The following is a 19,231-nucleotide window of genomic DNA, read 5'->3' on the forward strand; positions in this document are numbered from 1 at the left end:
TTTCGCGTTTAATGTGTCATGGAAATTGGAAAATTGTCACAAACATGGAAAAATGTTTCTGCAAGCTTTATTTAATACAAAAAACATTATCTGTATTTTATGACACTATTTTTATAGTTACTGAGAAGCAGACACCAAAGCATGTAGTTTTAGATGAATAAATTCATCACTTAATTACGAGGACCGTTTTTTTTTCAACCTCCGATCGCTCCGTGCGGACCTGTAGGTAACTGCGTAGCTCTCGCACTACACAATCCGCAATTGTTGATCTTCAGGCGTCAGTCGGCGTTATGCTACAGCCACGTAAACATATCCGCCATTATTGATGCTCCCGCCAAGTGTGATTCGTTTCCTACAGGCTGAAGGCCATACTTCTGAAGGAATCTATATGAAAATGAGTCGTGTGTATGGGGAAAACTTCATGAGTGATGGTGTTGAGTGACATGATAAAGGGGCAAATCTGTCGTTTCGAATTTTCAGAAGTTTTGTACTCTATTTGAGTTCATTGGCGACGACTTTCTTTAAAGAGGGGTATTGAAAAAAGCTTCTCCACAGATATGACAAATGTCCGAATCTCTTCGATGATTAAGTCAAAAAGTAACCAATCTTTTGGTAATAAAATTGGGCCATTGGGTCGAAGGAGTACCTAAAAGGTGGAGCGACAACCTTGAAGCAGGATAGGAGGCAAGGATGTCGAAGATAAAACAGTCGACTACGTCTAATACACGGAAGAAGAAAAAGAAGAAGATCTCCACTATCTGAAATGTTGGAAATCGTGGATATGGTAACATTCTACCAGACCTACTTACACCACGATCTAGATCTTCCGAGAGTCTCTGTAATTGATGTTTACTTGTAGTCGACATCACTTCCAACGGGTTTATTTATCGGAAAATACTGTACAATATCAAAAACACAGTTTACGGGCGCTCCCAGCGACTAAATCCTGAACTGCAACTAGCGCTACACACGGCGAAAGTTAAAACATCACGTGAGAAAATATAGATATATAATTCGTAAAGCACGGATTTGTTTTGGAAATTTCCTCGCTTTTCAAATTTTTTTTTCTAATATCTTTCATATCAATAGTGTTTAAAGTATTACAGGGAATTAAATATTATTATTATAAGTCGTTTACAGAGTAGAAGGCACTTTCCAGTAAATATACCCTCAAATTATTACGCAATTTCAATTGGCAAATGATTGTGCACTATTTTTGCATTGTAAAATATTGAGCCCTGAACGTGGGCCTTTCTGAAATTGGAGAAACGTCCTTACATATCAAGCAAACGCATTCGTTAAGTCTACTTATCACATTTTGTTATAATTAACCTAACTATCCTAAATATCAACAAATTTTCTCAGTTTTCCCAATCTAATAGCAATAAACGTTTAAAAAAATAAATAATTTAAATACTATATTAAAATATACCTTATCTTTGTGATAAGAAAAACATAAAATGGAAGCAACGTAAGCAGAGCTATTATTCATACGAACAACATTTTGCCACATCATACAATTTAGTTAGTTAAGAATTAGTTTAAAAAAAAAATTTAGATATTAGTTGTATGTACACAATGAGAAAAGAAAACGACGATATTTGCGAGAAGAACGATAACGATAAGGTAGGTTAGTGCAGTAATATTACTTTTCTGTAAATACCTAATGATGTAAACATATGGTGACCTTGCGGATTGTTACTAATGAACAATTTAGTCCCCTCAAATGATTCAATTATTAAAAATTATTCGATCATAACACTAATCGACAAAAAAATCGTTTGTATTGACAATATTTGTAGTATAAATCTGGTAGACATGCCTCACATCTATTCAAAACAAAAATTTTAAAAAGAATCACTTAAGTATCGATTTTTCTTTTTATGAGGGGACAGTATTCACCCATCGTGGTCGAATCCCGTCGCCCTTGGTCCATTTTTCTATATTTTCGGGAAAAAATGCCAAATTTTCAATGACACTCGAGCACCAAGGGATTTGTGGACGTCTAGAAGTTCAGCAACTAACTGTTGGTAGCTTAGATCCATATTTTTGCCCGAAAATCCCCTCCCTATATTAACAAATGCCTTCGTTGCTCAAAGTTCCTAACTGATAAACTTTTTTGCAAAATTGACATCGTCCAGCAATTTTCTAATTCGTGGCCCAATAAAAATACCTTCCTTTAAATTGGGCATCACTCAACTTGGGAAAAAACTTTGAATCCATCACCCTCTTTATCCATAGCCTTTACAAAGTTTTTAATCAATCAAAGTTTAATGCGAACGGGGTGCAGTAGGACATTTTTGGGATCTACAACGGGTATAAACTTGACATGTTGAGATCCAGTTTGAAACTCACTTCTTGCTTGCCAATTTGTTCTACTGCCCTGAAGCCCCATTAAATTTCCAATCATCTCCAGGTCCCCACATATCTGCCACTTATACTTGTTAATGTTGTAGTTAATTTTGTCTAAAAGCGAGCGAATATTTTAGATTTTCATAAGTTTATTTCATCTTCACAGAATAAGCAATTGCTATAGACGGTTTTAAATTTCCATTGTGGATTTAGACGAGTCAATAAATAGACGCCACTCACTGGGATTATGCTCAATATAAAGTCCCTTCATCGGACCATCAATATCCGTACACGCACACAACGAATTTTCCAAACTGTAGAATGCAGAAAATGTAGCATAACTTTTTCTAAAGTTCATAATTTTTGTCTCTTTGGCTAACAATTTCCTTTCCTTGAGAGGTGAGGCAAAAAGTTCAGACTGTTGCCCCAAATCACGTGCTGAATCATTCAACTCACTTTGAACAATCAAATGCGGCTCGGCGGTACTGGTACTTGGAGTAAAAATAGAGTCGGTGCTTTGTTCCTCGGAGCTGCCTGATGATACGTTGTCTCCGGTATCTTCTAAAACAATATTTTGAGGATCTAAAGGCGCGGTAAATCTTCGTTATGAGGAACGGGTCGTATAGCAGACGGCAAACTTGGATACTCGATCTTTTGCTTTCCTTTCTTCAGTCTTTGTTAGACAGTGATTCCGGGTTTCCAAATGGTTAGTAGGTTCCCGCCATACCATTGGAATTGCAAGAGGCATGTTTTTTTTCTTCCCATTAGTCGACTGCACCAATGACACGCTACAACGAGCACAGCACGCGTGGGGGGCCCGCTGCTTGTCTTGGTCTCCAATTAAAGTACCAAAATATTTGAAATAGGCTTTGGCTAGGCCTGGCTTGCGATTCCACCATAAATTCTCCACAAATATAGCAAAATTTGTCCAGAAGTTTTACAACTGTTTGCTTTGACTCGATATTTTCGTTTTTATACTTTTACACTATGAACCGCTTACTATGAAACTCACAGAAAACTAATTTTTAATGTTTATTATTCTGAATAATACACTGCAGGTATTTTTTCCGTCATAAAATTTACAAATATTAATCTAACCGCATCTTTATAAAGTTACCTATCTGCTAATGTAACCGGGGATAAATAAGCTATTGAAAAGTGGTACGTGTTAGTGCCCAACAAATATTTTTTTCTGTTATTGGACGGGTATTTCCGTTTTAAAAATGAAGGTCGGCCAGTGTAATATTCATTTTAATATTATTAGGTTAGGTCGTTTATGAGTTATATGCCTTTGAAATTGCGAAATCACAACACATATTTAAGTATATTTTCTAAATTATACATTCGAAAATTATGAATTTCTAATGGATGATTATATAAGTCCATCTAGTGAGTTTAATAGAATAAATAATTCTGCACTAGTATCTGAAGGCCAGGGACGGCTAATGCTCTATGATTAACAATCCGTAACTTTTAAAGAGACAATATTCATAACTTTAGATCCTTGATAAGCATTTAATTCAAAGTCGATGGTTAAATTGAACTATTTATACTTCGAATTGCTTCCTCGTCCACCTTATAGCCCAGATCTGGCCCCCCGGCGACGACTGATCTCAAAAAAATGCTCACAGGTAAAAATTTTAGCTCAAATGAATAAACTGAAGCTTATTTTGAGGCAAAAGTCAAATCCTTCTACAATCACAGCATCGAGAAGTTAGAGAAGCGTTGGAACGATTGTATTACTATTGAAGGAGACTATATTGATGAATTTTTTCTTGGGCTATTTCAAAAGTGCCCACCCTATATATTAATTCTTAATATTACTCAATCATGATACTAAAAATATATGTTATTATCTAATAATAACGAAAAATAATAAAATTTGTTATTGTTTAATTACCAGGATGTTTAATTTTAGTGATACATTTTTTGGGATTCCCCTATACTCAAATCCGTCTCGTATGCTAAGTTTTTATTGTAAATTGAATAATAAATCTGATGATTCACGCCATTTACAATGAATGCAACTATTTCCTATTATAATACAGGGAAAGTTTGAAATTCGCAATAATATAAGTAATATTTGAAAATTTAAATCATAATTCAAAAGACGTGAATTTTTCTCTTGAGACCAACGTTTCCATAATTTTTATCAAAGTTACGAAGCCGGTTATTTTACGTATAGTAATAGTAGGTACTATTCATGACGATTTAATTACAAAAAAAATATCAGAAAAGTCTGATACTTTTTTTGTAGATTATTTTTAAGATGGTCAAGTCGAAAATTCTCAAAACTTTATAAAGAAATTCATAACTTGAAACTTGGGGGGGTGATTCGAATACCCCATGACACGAGGGACCTGTTTTTTTTTGACGTCAATATTCCGGCCACTCAGTATAAAAAAAACGTGTACAGATACAGGGAAAATGTTTAGTGGACGAAAATCTGCAACTGTTGAACTAATTTTCTACATAACTTTTATCATAGCGTGTTGACCACCAAGGAAAGATCAAATATGTAAATAAAATCGTTAGGGACGAGGTCCTGACCGTTCGGAGGATGATCAAACACGCCACAGTCAAATTCCTCATCTTGCGTAACTATTCCTGAAACAAAACTTATCAAAAACTGTCCAGTAAGAAAATTGGGTACCAATCATAACTAAAGTTTTTTAAATTTCAGTTTTTTCGTAACAATTGCATGAATTAGTGATTTTTCTAGAAGTTGTAGCAATTTTGGAAGTCTTAAATTGTAACCTCCGAGAGCACCCTCAAGATTCCGCGAGATAGTTTGCTGTGATAACTCTGGATACATTCCGGAAGTTAATAATATCGTAATGCCTCATTCGATTGTTCGAAATGCGTGGAAACATTTTCTTGATTCATCGTTCTCTTCCTCGATTTAATCACGACGACGCAGGCTCTTTCTACTAAAAAACCAACTTCCATTAGCCGTAATGCCCGATCCACAATCTCCACGAGGAAATTTGAACTATAGAGTTGACGGAGCGCTCGCCTTCACTCTCCTCGCTTCCCTATCGTTATGTTCCGTGTCGGAGTGTCAAAATCGTGTTAAAGAATGACTGGCTCTTCTATCACCTGTCGCACCTAACCCAACTTTATTAATCTTCTAATTAAAATGAGAATCGACGACAAACTTTAGTTTCATTGAGATTTCTAACAAATAGTGATAAATTCTGAAGGAAATGAATGCTGCGGCTACACCGATTTGGTTACCAATTTTGTGATAATTTTGTTTTTGTTCCAGGGTGGCGGTCCAGGAAACAACAATCCGCAGTCTCAACAATTTTATCCAGGTATTCCTAGTGGGTATCCGCCGCAACAATTTCATTCCAATCTCCAAACGGGGCATCCGCTTCCTACACATTTAGGCCATTCGCCGCCCCCAAATCCTACTTATTATAAAGACGAGAGGGCGCAAAGGCAACATATTAAATTGAAAAAGAAATTACACGAAAAACAATTGAAGAACGAGTTACCTAGAAAAGAATTAGTTAACGGTTTGAAAAGATCGGGAATCAAAGAGAAAGGTATGAGCAGCGTGGGTACTAGTGAGGATGGAGAGGAAAACAGCGTACCCGATGAAGAGGACTCTATACAAATAGCGACTGATATTTTGTCGTCCGTCCAGGCACCCAAGGTACCATTTTTAATAATACTTTTATATAATAACCGGAAACGCATTTGTGGACCTTTACATACGCGATATTTTCGCTTTTTTTTATTCGCCATTTTCCATTAAAAGTCCTGGCATCTTCTTAGATTAATAATTAATCAGTAAATTTTTTATTCTCGGTCTCGTTTCGACAAGGAAAATTTAGTAAAGAAAAGTTCGTATTGAATCGAATTTTTTTGGTGGCGCAGACGAGATACGAGACGAAACGAGACCGAGACTAATTTTTTCCTCAAATCTAACGATATTGAGAAAAGATTTTTATTAACTTTTCCAGTTTTCAACGAGTGCTCTTAAAAAAAAATTCGGTAAATCATTTCAAAGTCAATGCGATGCAGTTCGTTTAAAATAATCCCAACAAAGCTTTGCAGAGGAAAAGAATCCTATGTCAGGGCAATCCAAAAAATCATCTTGTTCAATACATCTATCAATTTATTGTATACGAGGGATGGTAGAATAATAATGAACGAGTTTTTATAGCAATAGCTTCGAACGCGTTACCGACGGTCGGTCTATTGGCGGCAGAGCCTCAAAAATATATATTTTGATCAATTTCAGGTGTCTGAACTAACTTCCCGTAGTGCCTTACTGCAATGGGCGACGCCCGTTCGTCTATCCGAATCAGCGAGCAACGACAGCCATGACATTGACATTTCGGAATCCGATCTTAGGTACGAGGTTCTTCTAAGCGATAAAAGCAAAGAAATGAAATTCAAATCGATCTATAGCGGACCAGCTCTCTCTTGTAGGATACAGGATTTGAAACCTGGTCATGAATATTCAGTCTGTTTACAGGTAAAAAAGAAAACCGTGATTATGTTTTTTGATATACCCCGTATATAAAGAAAATTTTGTTGTTGTTGTACTTTACATTCATTAAAATAATTGAATAATTGATATTTTATCGATTGGGGAGATTATATTTCGAAAAAATTATGTAGTTTCATTTTTCGATCTTATTTTCCCGGACTATAACATTAAGTGAACGCGTTAATCTTTTATCGCCGTGACTATAAATTGAATATTCCATCATTTTATCGAATAATTCTCTTTGTTATCGAATTTGTTTTGAAATTATTTCCAAATATCCATTCATAATAAATTTATTTACGTATACAAAATATTGAAACTATAAATTAATCTTCAATTGATAACCTGGGGTTAATAAAAAAAAGGCTTCTTGTTTTTTTCTTAATGGTTTCCTTATCTTTACATTATATAATTTGTGTCACATAGACACATAGATAACGTAAATTATTTCTTTATTTATTATTCACTCTAAAATATTTATTTATAATATTAATATTAAATATTGGCAACGTCGCATATCGTTATATTCATTTTTCACTAATTAGTTTATGAATTATAATTATTTAATGATTTTAATCGATTGTTTGATGAAATATAAGCCATAAAGGTTAGTTTTTTTTTGGTTTGATTATTGGATATTTTCAATTTCTGTTGCTAATATCATGAATTGTCGATGACTGCCATCTTTCTTTAACAATTAGTATCTCTACAGATCTAGGGAACATCATCTTTACACTCAATATTTAAATTAAAGTGAATTTTTTTATCGAATTCAATGAAGCTTTGTTTCTTTTGTCTCGTCATTTGTTTTTCATCAAAGAAAAGACTTTTTCCTTTCCGGGAATTGAATTGAATTATAATCCCTCTTATTAAATCCACTCGTGAACGAAAAAATCGTCTCAAGTCGCACGCTCGCGGTGTTCAATAAGTTCGAAACAATTTTCGTAATAAGAATCGTCGATTTCCTCAAAATAGCCAACTTGAAACATTTGCTGTATACATGTTGTAATTTCTAATACAACTACCGCCATCTCTTGGTCGCGCCAAGTACTTTTGGGACTATTCTCGTATATTATATTGTTTGGAACAATTTTGGTACAAGTGTTTCATTGAAAAATGTATATTTTATACCTTTTCAAAATAAACAGTCCACAACTGGTTGCGAAATAATTTTATATTTTGACTATATAAATATTTAGTCTAGTTGTGTACTAGTTAATATTTCAACACACTATTATCAGACACTTTTTAGCTATTTAAATTCTAGTAGCTATAAACACTCATTAATCTTGTTAACGTTTTTGTAATTATCAATTTTTTTTAAGTTCTAATTATATATTTTCTCGCTTATAAGTTATATTTGAGTTCAGAAAAGAAGGAATTTTTATTTTAAATTACATAGTTTCCTAAATGGTTGATAACGGCGCCGTTTTCCCCTATGTGCAGTCCTTAAAAACGAATAATTGAGAACTACTAGAAGTACTATAATTTGTTGTTATTTCATAACAGATATTTATATTATTTTATGGTTGATGGCCTACTTGCATACCTTGTGTTTACTAGTTGTACGTCTTCATTTAATCAGGAAACTTTGATTATACCATTCAAACCACCACTGTGTAACCATAATTATTCACATTTACAATAATAACATTCATTCCTTTCAAAAATACGTATATTCTTTGAGAACGTTTCTTCAGAATTTGGGCTCAACATTTCAATTATTTTAGCCTGAGATTCTCATTATTATTTGACCAAAACTAAAACCTCTTACTTAGAATATCGAGATCCTAAGGTACGTCCTGGGTTTTCCCTTCCTTTAAAAACGCTCCTCTAAAATTTGAGCTCAATATTCCAATTATTTTGGCCTGAGGAATTATTCAAACCAACTTATGTTTTCCATTATTATTTGAACAAAATTAAAACCTTGTATTTCTATTATCGCGACCATAAGCAACATCCTGCTTTTTAACTTTAATATAATGATCCTTTAGGAACGCCCCTCTAAAATTTGAGCTCAATATTCCAATTATTTTGGCCTGAGGAATTATTTAAACCAACTTATGTTTTTCATTATTATTTTAACAAATTTAAAACCTCGTATTTGTAATATTGCAACCATAAGCAACATCCTGATTTTTTACTTTAATATAATGATCCCTTAAGAACGCTCCTCTAAAATTTGAGCTCAATATTCCAATTATTTTGACCTGAGGAATTATTTAAACCAACTTATGTTTTTCATTATTATTTTAACAAATTTAAAACCTCGTATTTGTAATATTGCAACCATAAGCAACATCCTGCTTTTTAACTTTAATATAATGATCCTTTAAGAACGCTCCTCTAAAATTTGAGCTCAATATTCCAATTATTTTGGCCTGAGGAATTATTTAAACCAACTTATGTTTTTCATTATTATTTTAACAAATTTAAAACCTCGTATTTGTAATATTGCAACCATAAGCAACATCCTGCTTTTTAACTTTAATATAATGATCCTTTAGGAACGCTCCTCTAAAATTTGAGCTCAATATTCCAATTATTTTGGCCTGAGGAATTATTTAAACCAACTTATGTTTTTCATTATTATTTTAACAAATTTAAAACCTCGTATTTGTAATATTGCAACCATAAGCAACATCCTGCTTTTTAACTTTAATATAATGATCCTTTAGGAACGCTCCTCTAAAATTTGAGCTCAATATTCCAATTATTTTGGCCTGAGGAATTATTTAAACCAACTTATGTTTTTCATTATTATTTTAACAAATTTAAAACCTCGTATTTGTAATATTGCAACCATAAGCAACATCCTGATTTTTTACTTTAATATAATGATTCTTTAAGAACGCTCCTCTAAAATTTGAGCTCAATATTCCAATTATTTTGACCTGAGGAATTATTTAAACCAACTTATGTTTTTCATTATTATTTTAACAAATTTAAAACCTCGTATTTGTAATATTGCAACCATAAGCAACATCCTGCTTTTCAACTTTAATATAATGATCCTTTAGGAACGCTCCTCTAAAATTTGAGCTCAATATTCCAATTATTTTGGCCTGAGGAATTATTTAAACCAACTTATGTTTTTCATTATTATTTTAACAAATTTAAAACCTCGTATTTGTAATATTGCAACCATAAGCAACATCCTGATTTTTTACTTTAATATAATGATTCTTTAAGAACGCTCCTCTAAAATTTGAGCTCAATATTCCAATTATTTTGACCTGAGGATTTATTTAAACCAACTTATGTTTTTCATTATTATTTTAACAAATTTAAAACCTCGTATTTGTAATATTGCAACCATAAGCAACATCCTGCTTTTTAACTTTAATATAATGATCCTTTAGGAACGCTCCTCTAAAATTTGAGCTCAATATTCCAATTATTTTGGCCTGAGGAATTATTTAAACCAGCGTATGTTTTTCATTATTATTTGAACATATTTTAAACCTCGTATTTCTATTATCGGGACCATAAGCAACATCCTGATTTTTTAATTTAATATAATGATCCTTTAAGAACGCTCCTCTAAAATTTGAGCTCAATATTCCAATTATTTTGACCTGAGGAATTATTTAAACCAACTTATGTTTTTCATTATTATTTTAACAAATTTAAAACCTCGTATTTGTAATATTGCAACCATAAGCAACATCCTGCTTTTTAACTTTAATATAATGATCCTTTAGGAACGCTCCTCTAAAATTTGAGCTCAATATTCCAATTATTTTGGCCTGAGGAATTATTTAAACCAACTTATGTTTTTCATTATTATTTTAACAAATTTAAAACCTCGTATTTGTAATATTGCAACCATAAGCAACCATCTGATTTTTTACTTTAATATAATGATTCTTTAAGAACGCTCCTCTAAAATTTGAGCTCAATATTCCAATTATTTTGACCTGAGGAATTATTTAAACCAACTTATGTTTTTCATTATTATTTTAACAAATTTAAAACCTCGTATTTGTAATATTGCAACCATAAGCAACATCCTGCTTTTTAACTTTAATATAATGATCCTTTAGGAACGCTCCTCTAAAATTTGAGCTCAATATTCCAATTATTTTGGCCTGAGGAATTATTTAAACCAACTTATGTTTTTCATTATTATTTTAACAAATTTAAAACCTCGTATTTGTAATATTGCAACCATAAGCAACATCCTGCTTTTTAACTTTAATATAATGATCCTTTAGGAACGCTCCTCTAAAATTTGAGCTCAATATTCCAATTATTTTGGCCTGAGGAATTATTTAAACCAACTTATGTTTTTCATTATTATTTTAACAAATTTAAAACCTCGTATTTGTAATATTGCAACCATAAGCAACATCCTGATTTTTTACTTTAATATAATGATTCTTTAAGAACGCTCCTCTAAAATTTGAGCTCAATATTCCAATTATTTTTGCTTGAGTATTGTTTTAAACGACCAAATGTTTATCATTAATAAGCTACGTCCCAATTTTCTATCTTTGCACAGATCTAGTTATGTGGAAACTAACCTAACTTTTGAAAGTCTGCGGCATTTATAATTCACTCGTTTATGTTCGAAAACGACACGTAACGAACTAATGCGTATCAAACGTAAATATTTCAATTTAAAATTTCACAAATACGTTGGATACAAACCAATTTTTCCGATCTAAAATTGTGCTACGTTAAATACGAAATATACATTAAAATTTTTAAAATTATTTCCAAGGTGCATTTGGATGAACTCCAAGGCTCGGCAACCGATCCGGTAAAATTCAACACTCCACCTTGTGAACCTGACCAACCTCAACCACCGAAACTCCTAAGTCGAACCAAACATTCGTTGCAATTGCGTTGGAACGCCGTTAACGATAATGGCGCGCATATACAGTACTACATCTTGGAATATGATGCGGGCAAAGGAGGAGAATTTGTGGAATTCTACAGGGGTAGAAGTAAAACGCACACGTTACAAAAATTGCTTCCAGCAACACTTTATACTTTCAGGTAAATAACTTCACTTAACTTAACCTCACAAAAACGTCACGCGTCATTTGACCACAAGCTGGAATCGCTACACTGAGAAAAATGATTATGAATAAAAAAAACAACGTGAATCATTAATTTTCGTCGATTTTCGTTATTTCGATTTAAAAACTAGATATTTTACGAGGTGTTGTCAAAAAGTTCGGTGTATCATTTTTATTTTAAACAAAGTAATTTTTTTATTTTAAATGTTTCATGTTTAATTGATTTAAATTATTTTTATGCGGTGGTGTGACTTTATACACACGGTATTTCTCACATACTTAACACTAAACTACTCGCTATTTATAGTAATTATTCACTAATACTTAACTATTCAATAACTTGAATAATTTATTTGAATTTGTCGGTTCCTTTTTAAATTTCTTTCATTATATTATAGCACATTAGAACATTCAATTATTCACTGATTTTTTTCGCTAAAAAACAAGCGATTATTTATACAAAAATAATTTCTCGATAATTCGATTTTAGTAAGTAAACAAACTGATAAAAAGGCCTTTCTAGAAATCGAATCTATAGAAAAAAATATAAACATGTAAAAAAAAGTTTGTAGCCGACGCGTCCACCAACTTTTCAATTCTATTGAAATACTCAAACAGGACCGGCTTCACGGTCCATGTTATGGAAATTCCTCGCGTTATAATACACTGTGCTTAACCAACAGTTTTGTCCACCATTTTGATACGTTTTTATATGCGTAAAAAACTTTCCTCGTTGTTTTTCTGATGTGCTGTTCCTATACCAGAGGATTGTCTCCATTTTGGTGGTGGTTTAACTTCAAGTTATTAGGAAAAAGTTGTAATCAAAAATATTTGCGTCACAATTTGGCGTGAACAATAATAATAATATCGTTTGTTGATAGGTTAGCAGCTCTTAATGAAGTAGGAAAAAGTTTATATTCTGACTGTATAGCGTATAGTACCAATGACAATCCACCTTCACAACCGTCGCCGCCAACGTTGCGCGAGGCTAATATTCAATCATTACATATAATTTGGCAACGTCGACCGAAAGACGACGAATTCATTTTGCAGATGAACGACGTCGAAACGGAATACGGTTATCTGAACGTTTATTTAGGTAGCGATACTCAACACATCTGTAGGGGACTAAAAGAATGCACCAACTATTCTTTTAGGTAAATATTTTGATATAAAATATCGATAATTATATTTGATGAATGTATCCCCGAATTAATTTTAGATTGAGGGCGAAAAATGAGGGTGGAACATCGCCTTGGTCAGACGAAGTAGTCTTCAGTACGTTGCCCGATAGACCCGCCAGGCCGACTAGACCTATAATCAAAGGAAAAGTACACGCACATTCTTTTAAATTGAAATGGGAGCCGGGCGAAAAGACCGGAAGATCTGTAATAACTCAGTAAGTAACAATTTCCAAAAAATTATGTTGATGTTATTATTCCAATCAAATATGCATTTTAACTGGCCAATTATTCGTTATAGCTGATCAATAGTTCATTTCAGCCGAACAATAATTTACCTGGATAATAATTAGCTGCAGTATTCCATAATTTGTTTTAGCTGGACGTTAATTGGTTTAAATTGACCAATCGCTCACTCTAGCCATCCAATTCTGCATTTTAGCTAACTTGTAATTGATTTCAGCCATCCAATCATTAATTTCCATTGAAGCTCATTTTAGTCATCGAGTTTAGCTGATAAATTGTCCATTTTAATTAACCTTTGATCCATTTTAGCTAACTAAATATTAATTTTATTTGATAAAATCATTCATTTATTCACTTTAGCTAATCAATTATTCATTTTAACTGAACTGTAATTGCCTTTACTTAAACAAATAATTATTTTACACAGTAACATAACTCATTTGAGCTTATAAATCATCTTAATTATTCATCCATTGAATTTAGCCGACCAATTATTAACTTTAACTAAACTGTGATTGATTTCAACTAAAATATTTATTTTGTTTGGTAAAATCATCCATTTAAATTTATAAATCATTTTAACTATTCATTCATTCAGTTTAGCTGACCAATTATTCATTTTAACTAACCTGTCATGGAATTCAGCTAACTAAATATTCATTTTATTTGGTAAAATCGTTCACTGAAGCCTTAACACCAATTATTCATTTTAACTGAACTGTAGCTATCTTCACTTAACCAAACGTTCATATTACATAGTAAATATAATTCATTTGGACTTATAAATCATTTTAGCTATTCATTCATTGGAATTAGCTGACCAATTATTAATTTTAACTAACCTGTGATTAATTTTAACTAACTTCGTTCTTTAAAATCATTCGTTTAAGCTTATAAATCATTTAAGCTTGTCAGTAGTCAAGTTTAACTCACCAATGATCGATTTTAACTAACCTGTGATTGATTTTAACTAACTTTGTTCTTTAAAATCATTCATTTAAGCTTATAAATCATTTAATCTTGTCAGTAGTCAAGTTTAGCTAACCAATTATCGATTTTAACTGACCTGTGATTGATTTTAACTAACTTCGTTCTTTATAATCATTCATTTAAGTTTATAAATCATTTTATCTTGTCAGTAGTCAAGTTTAGCTAACCAATTATCGATTTTTTAACTAACCTGTGATTGATTTTAACTAACTTTGTTCTTTAAAATCAATCATTTAAGCTTATAAATAATTTAATCTTGTCAGTAGTCAAGTTTAGCTAACCAATTATCGATTTTAACTGACCTGTGATTGATTTTAACTAACTTCGTTCTTTAAAATCATTCATTTAAGTTTATAAATCATTTAATCTTGTCAGTAGTCAAGTTTAGCTAACCAATTATCGATTTTTTAACTAACCTGTGATTGATTTTAACTAACTTTGTTCTTTAAAATCGATCATTTAAGCTTATAAATAATTTAATCTTGTCAGTAGTCAAGTTTAGCTAACCAATTATCGATTTTAACTGACCTGTGATTGATTTTAACTAACTTCGTTCTTTAAAATCATTCATTTAAGTTTATAAATCGTTTTATCTTGTCAGTAGTCAAGTTTAGCTAACCAATTATCGATTTTTTAACTAACCTGTGATTGATTTTAACTAACTTTGTTCTTTAAAATCAATCATTTAAGCTTATAAATCATTTAATCTTGTCAGTAGTCAAGTTTAGCTAACCAATTATCGATTTTAACTGACCTGTGATTGATTTTAACTAACTTCGTTCTTTAAAATCATTCATTTCAGCTTATAAATCATTCAATCTTGTCAGTAGTCAAGTTTAGCTAACCAATTATCGATTTTTTAACTAACCTGTGATTGATATTAGTTCATAAAATATTCAATTTACCAGTTATTCATGTTAGCTAATCAATAATTCAGTTTAACTGAACAATCATCAATTTCAGCTCACAAATATTTTAGTTTAGCTGAGGAATCAATCGATTTAGCTGATCAATTATTGATGTAACATTTTGTTTTGAATACATCTATAATTTTTTATATTGAGTGATTGAGATTGAGATTTTTTAACTAACCTGTGATTGATTTTAACTAACTTTGTTCTTTAAAATCAATCATTTAAGCTTATAAATAATTTAATCTTGTCAGTAGTCAAGTTTAGCTAACCAATTATCGATTTTAACTGACCTGTGATTGATTTTAACTAACTTTGTTCTTTAAAATCGATCATTTAAGCTTATAAATAATTTAATCTTGTCAGTAGTCAAGTTTAGCTAACCAATTATCGATTTTAACTGACCTGTGATTGATTTTAACTAACTTCGTTCTTTAAAATCATTCATTTAAGTTTATAAATCGTTTTATCTTGTCAGTAGTCAAGTTTAGCTAACCAATTATCGATTTTTTAACTAACCTGTGATTGATTTTAACTAACTTTGTTCTTTAAAATCAATCATTTAAGCTTATAAATCATTTAATCTTGTCAGTAGTCAAGTTTAGCTAACCAATTATCGATTTTAACTGACCTGTGATTGATTTTAACTAACTTCGTTCTTTAAAATCATTCATTTCAGCTTATAAATCATTCAATCTTGTCAGTAGTCAAGTTTAGCTAACCAATTATCGATTTTTTAACTAACCTGTGATTGATATTAGTTCATAAAATATTCAATTTACCAGTTATTCATGTTAGCTAATCAATAATTCAGTTTAACTGAACAATCATCAATTTCAGCTCACAAATATTTTAGTTTAGCTGAGGAATCAATCGATTTAGCTGATCAATTATTGATGTAACATTTTGTTTTGAATACATCTATAATTTTTTATATTGAGTGATTGAGATTGAGATTTTTTAACTAACCTGTGATTGATTTTAACTAACTTTGTTCTTTAAAATCAATCATTTAAGCTTATAAATAATTTAATCTTGTCAGTAGTCAAGTTTAGCTAACCAATTATCGATTTTAACTGACCTGTGATTGATTTTAACTAACTTCGTTCTTTAAAATCATTCATTTAAGTTTATAAATCATTTTATCTTGTCAGTAGTCAAGTTTAGCTAACCAATTATCGATTTTAACTAACCTGTGATTGATTTTAACTAACTTCGTTCTTTAAAATCATTCATTTAAGCTTATAAATCATTTAATCTTGTCAGTAGTCAAGTTTAGCTAACCAATTATCGATTTTTTAACTAACCTGTGATTGATATTAGTTCATAAAATATTCAATTTACCAGTTATTCATGTTAGCTAATCAATAATTCAGTTTAACTGAACAATCATCAATTTCAGCTCACAAATATTTTAGTTTAGCTGAGGAATCAATCGATTTAGCTGATCAATTATTGATGTAACATTTTGTTTTGAATACATCTATAATTTTTTATATTGAGTGATTGAGATTGAGAACGAAGATACTGAAACTATTTATTGACCTTTGAAAAATTTCGATTTTCGATGAAAATCAAATAATTATGTGCAATCGATTTTCTTATGAGCATTTTATGACTTTCAGTTGGGTTAATGTATATCGTTTCGTCTTTTACGTTTCCACGTAACCTAATTTTTATATAAAACCGATTTTTCTAGGTATAATTTAGAAATAAGCTCAGGTAGTAATTTCCAAATAATCTATCAGGGCTTGGAAACTGAAACAGTCTGTGATAAGCTAACACCGGGAACTACTTATCAAGTCAGGGTGAATTGTGTTAGTGCCGGTGGTGTTAGCAATTTTTCTGAAATCTGCACAGTGACTACAGACGCTGTACGACCCGGTCAGTGTTCCCAACTTAAAATCTTCGGAAAACCTTTAGCCAATTCGGTGACCATTCGATGGGTGAGTAATTTAAGGGGTTAATCGAATATTAGTCAGACGATATCGAAACGTTTGTTTTATAGGTTGAACCGGACGATAATGGCGGCGCGCCTATTCTACAATACGAAATCGAAATGACGTCTCCGGACGGTAGTAAAAGTATTTTACATACTACCAAAGTAACAGAATGTAGTGTTAGAAATTTGAGTCCGGGCTGTGATTACGTTTTCCAAGTGAGAGCCGTCAATCGAGTGGGATCCGGAGTTTGGTCGGAACCGTTGAAAGTAACTAGTGGCGCTGCGCCTCCTTCTACACCCGAAACGCCCCAAGTGGTATGCAAGAGTCCTTTCCAAGCGTACGTCGAATGGACGGAGCCTAAATGCAATGGTGCCCCTATTAGTGAATATAAGTATGTATATAATTACAAATTTGAAATTTGATATACCCCCCCTGGAAGGGGTCATTTTTTGTAAAAAGGCAATGAAATTTTCAATATGAGCGATATTATAAGTATTTTTACTCCAAATTTAAAATTGCGTTTAATTTTGACCCTTCGTGGGGTCATTTCTTTTAAAATTGATCAAGTAATTGAATATATTTGCATACTACATAAGGAAAATGTAGAAAAAATTGGAAATTGGCATTTTTTTTGTATATTTTAGAAACTAAAAAAATATAAAATCTACCCGCTCATTTTATTAAAAAATGCCTTAAAATTATGAATTTTAGCAAATTAGAAATATTTTTATATGAAATTGGCATTTTGTAACACAATTTTTTCAAAATATTGTTTCATGAAAAAAAATACAATAAAATTTTGATTCGGAGCAAATTAACATTGTTTTTGGTACCCATTTAAAACTGAAATAAATTGCCATTGATTTTGACCGCTAGAAGGGGTCATTTTTTCAAAATTATATGAAGTAATTGAAAATATTTGTATACTAATTATGGAAAAGTTGACAAAAAAGTTTGAAAGAAATCGGAAAATTTACATTTTGTTTTATAATTTTCATCAAAATTTTTAAAACTAAAACTTAACAGCATATTTTATTAGAAAAATAGAATAAAATTCTTAATATGCGCTTATTAGAACTATTTTTACTACAGATTTTATATTTAAATAAATCACAATTAATTTTGACCCCTTCTAGTAGTCATTTCTTGTAATTCATCAAGTAATTGAAAATATTCGTCTAGTTTTTAAAGAAAAAATCGATAAAAATTGAAAATTTACTTTATATTTAACAATTTTTCTCAACATTTTTAATAATTATTAAAAAACATAATAAATAAATAATTTAAACCCAAAATTTAAAACGAAAATTGATTATAATTGATTTTGACCCCCTAGAGATGTAATTTTTTAAAAATTTTCGAGTAATAAAAAATATTTGCATAGTTATAGAGAAAAATATAAAAAAAATTGTAATTGGCATTTTGTTTTCGATTTTTTTCCCAAAAATTTGTAAAATTAAATTCAGTTTTCTATATATATTCTATTCCATGTACGAAATAGAATAATTGTAACGTATTAAAACAATTTTTTAGGTTAGAAATGAGTCAAAGTATGAACGAAGACTCATTCTCGAGTATATATCAAGGAATCCACTTGAATTACGACGTAAAAGGCTTGCAACCCTTCCATTCCTATTGTTTTCGAGTACAAGCCGGCAATAGCGCCGGTTTCAGTGGATATTCTCAAATAGCGACGACATTGACACCACCTGCATCACCATCCGCCATCAATACATTGAAATCCATTTCCACTCCTACCTCCATCACACTTTATTGGAACACACCCAATGAGGTAAGTCTCATCACCAACGCCCTAAAATAATGAAAAAGAACAAGATACTAAAAAAAAGAAGCAGACAATAACCTAAAACCGCACAGTCATTTGACATTGTCAATTTGACATTGACAAGTTTAGGCAAGAGTCACAAATAATTAGTTTGTTAAATTTCAATTTTGAATATCAACAGAAAATAATGGAAAAAAAAACAGAAGCAGACAATAACCTACCACTACATGTTTATTTGACGTTGTCAATTTGACATTGACATTTTCCGAACACACAAACAAAAACGATTGG

General features: G+C 31.3%; 1 protein-coding gene across 3 annotated transcripts in view; it reads left to right on the top strand.

Annotated features, from left to right (window-relative positions):
* The window catches only part of LOC130897753 (fibronectin type-III domain-containing protein 3A), a 116,530-nt gene that overhangs the window by 89,587 nt on the left and 7,712 nt on the right, over positions 1-19,231 (top strand). For 2 of the 3 annotated variants that reach the window (XM_057806636.1, XM_057806637.1), the window contains 8 exons: positions 5,621-6,013; positions 6,605-6,841; positions 11,583-11,860; positions 12,765-13,040; positions 13,106-13,282; positions 16,911-17,157; positions 17,220-17,545; positions 18,688-18,946. In XM_057806636.1, coding sequence (XP_057662619.1) covers positions 5,621-6,013; positions 6,605-6,841; positions 11,583-11,860; positions 12,765-13,040; positions 13,106-13,282; positions 16,911-17,157; positions 17,220-17,545; positions 18,688-18,946 — 2,193 coding nt within the window. Of the gene's footprint in view, positions 1-1,439; positions 1,627-5,620; positions 6,014-6,604; positions 6,842-11,582; positions 11,861-12,764; positions 13,041-13,105; positions 13,283-16,910; positions 17,158-17,219; positions 17,546-18,687; positions 18,947-19,231 lie in introns of those variants that run through there. The other variant, XM_057806638.1, reaches the window with a different exon arrangement.

The sequence above is a fragment of the Diorhabda carinulata genome, chromosome 9 (genome assembly GCF_026250575.1).
Source record: "Diorhabda carinulata isolate Delta chromosome 9, icDioCari1.1, whole genome shotgun sequence".
Classification (NCBI taxonomy): domain Eukaryota; kingdom Metazoa; phylum Arthropoda; class Insecta; order Coleoptera; family Chrysomelidae; genus Diorhabda; species Diorhabda carinulata.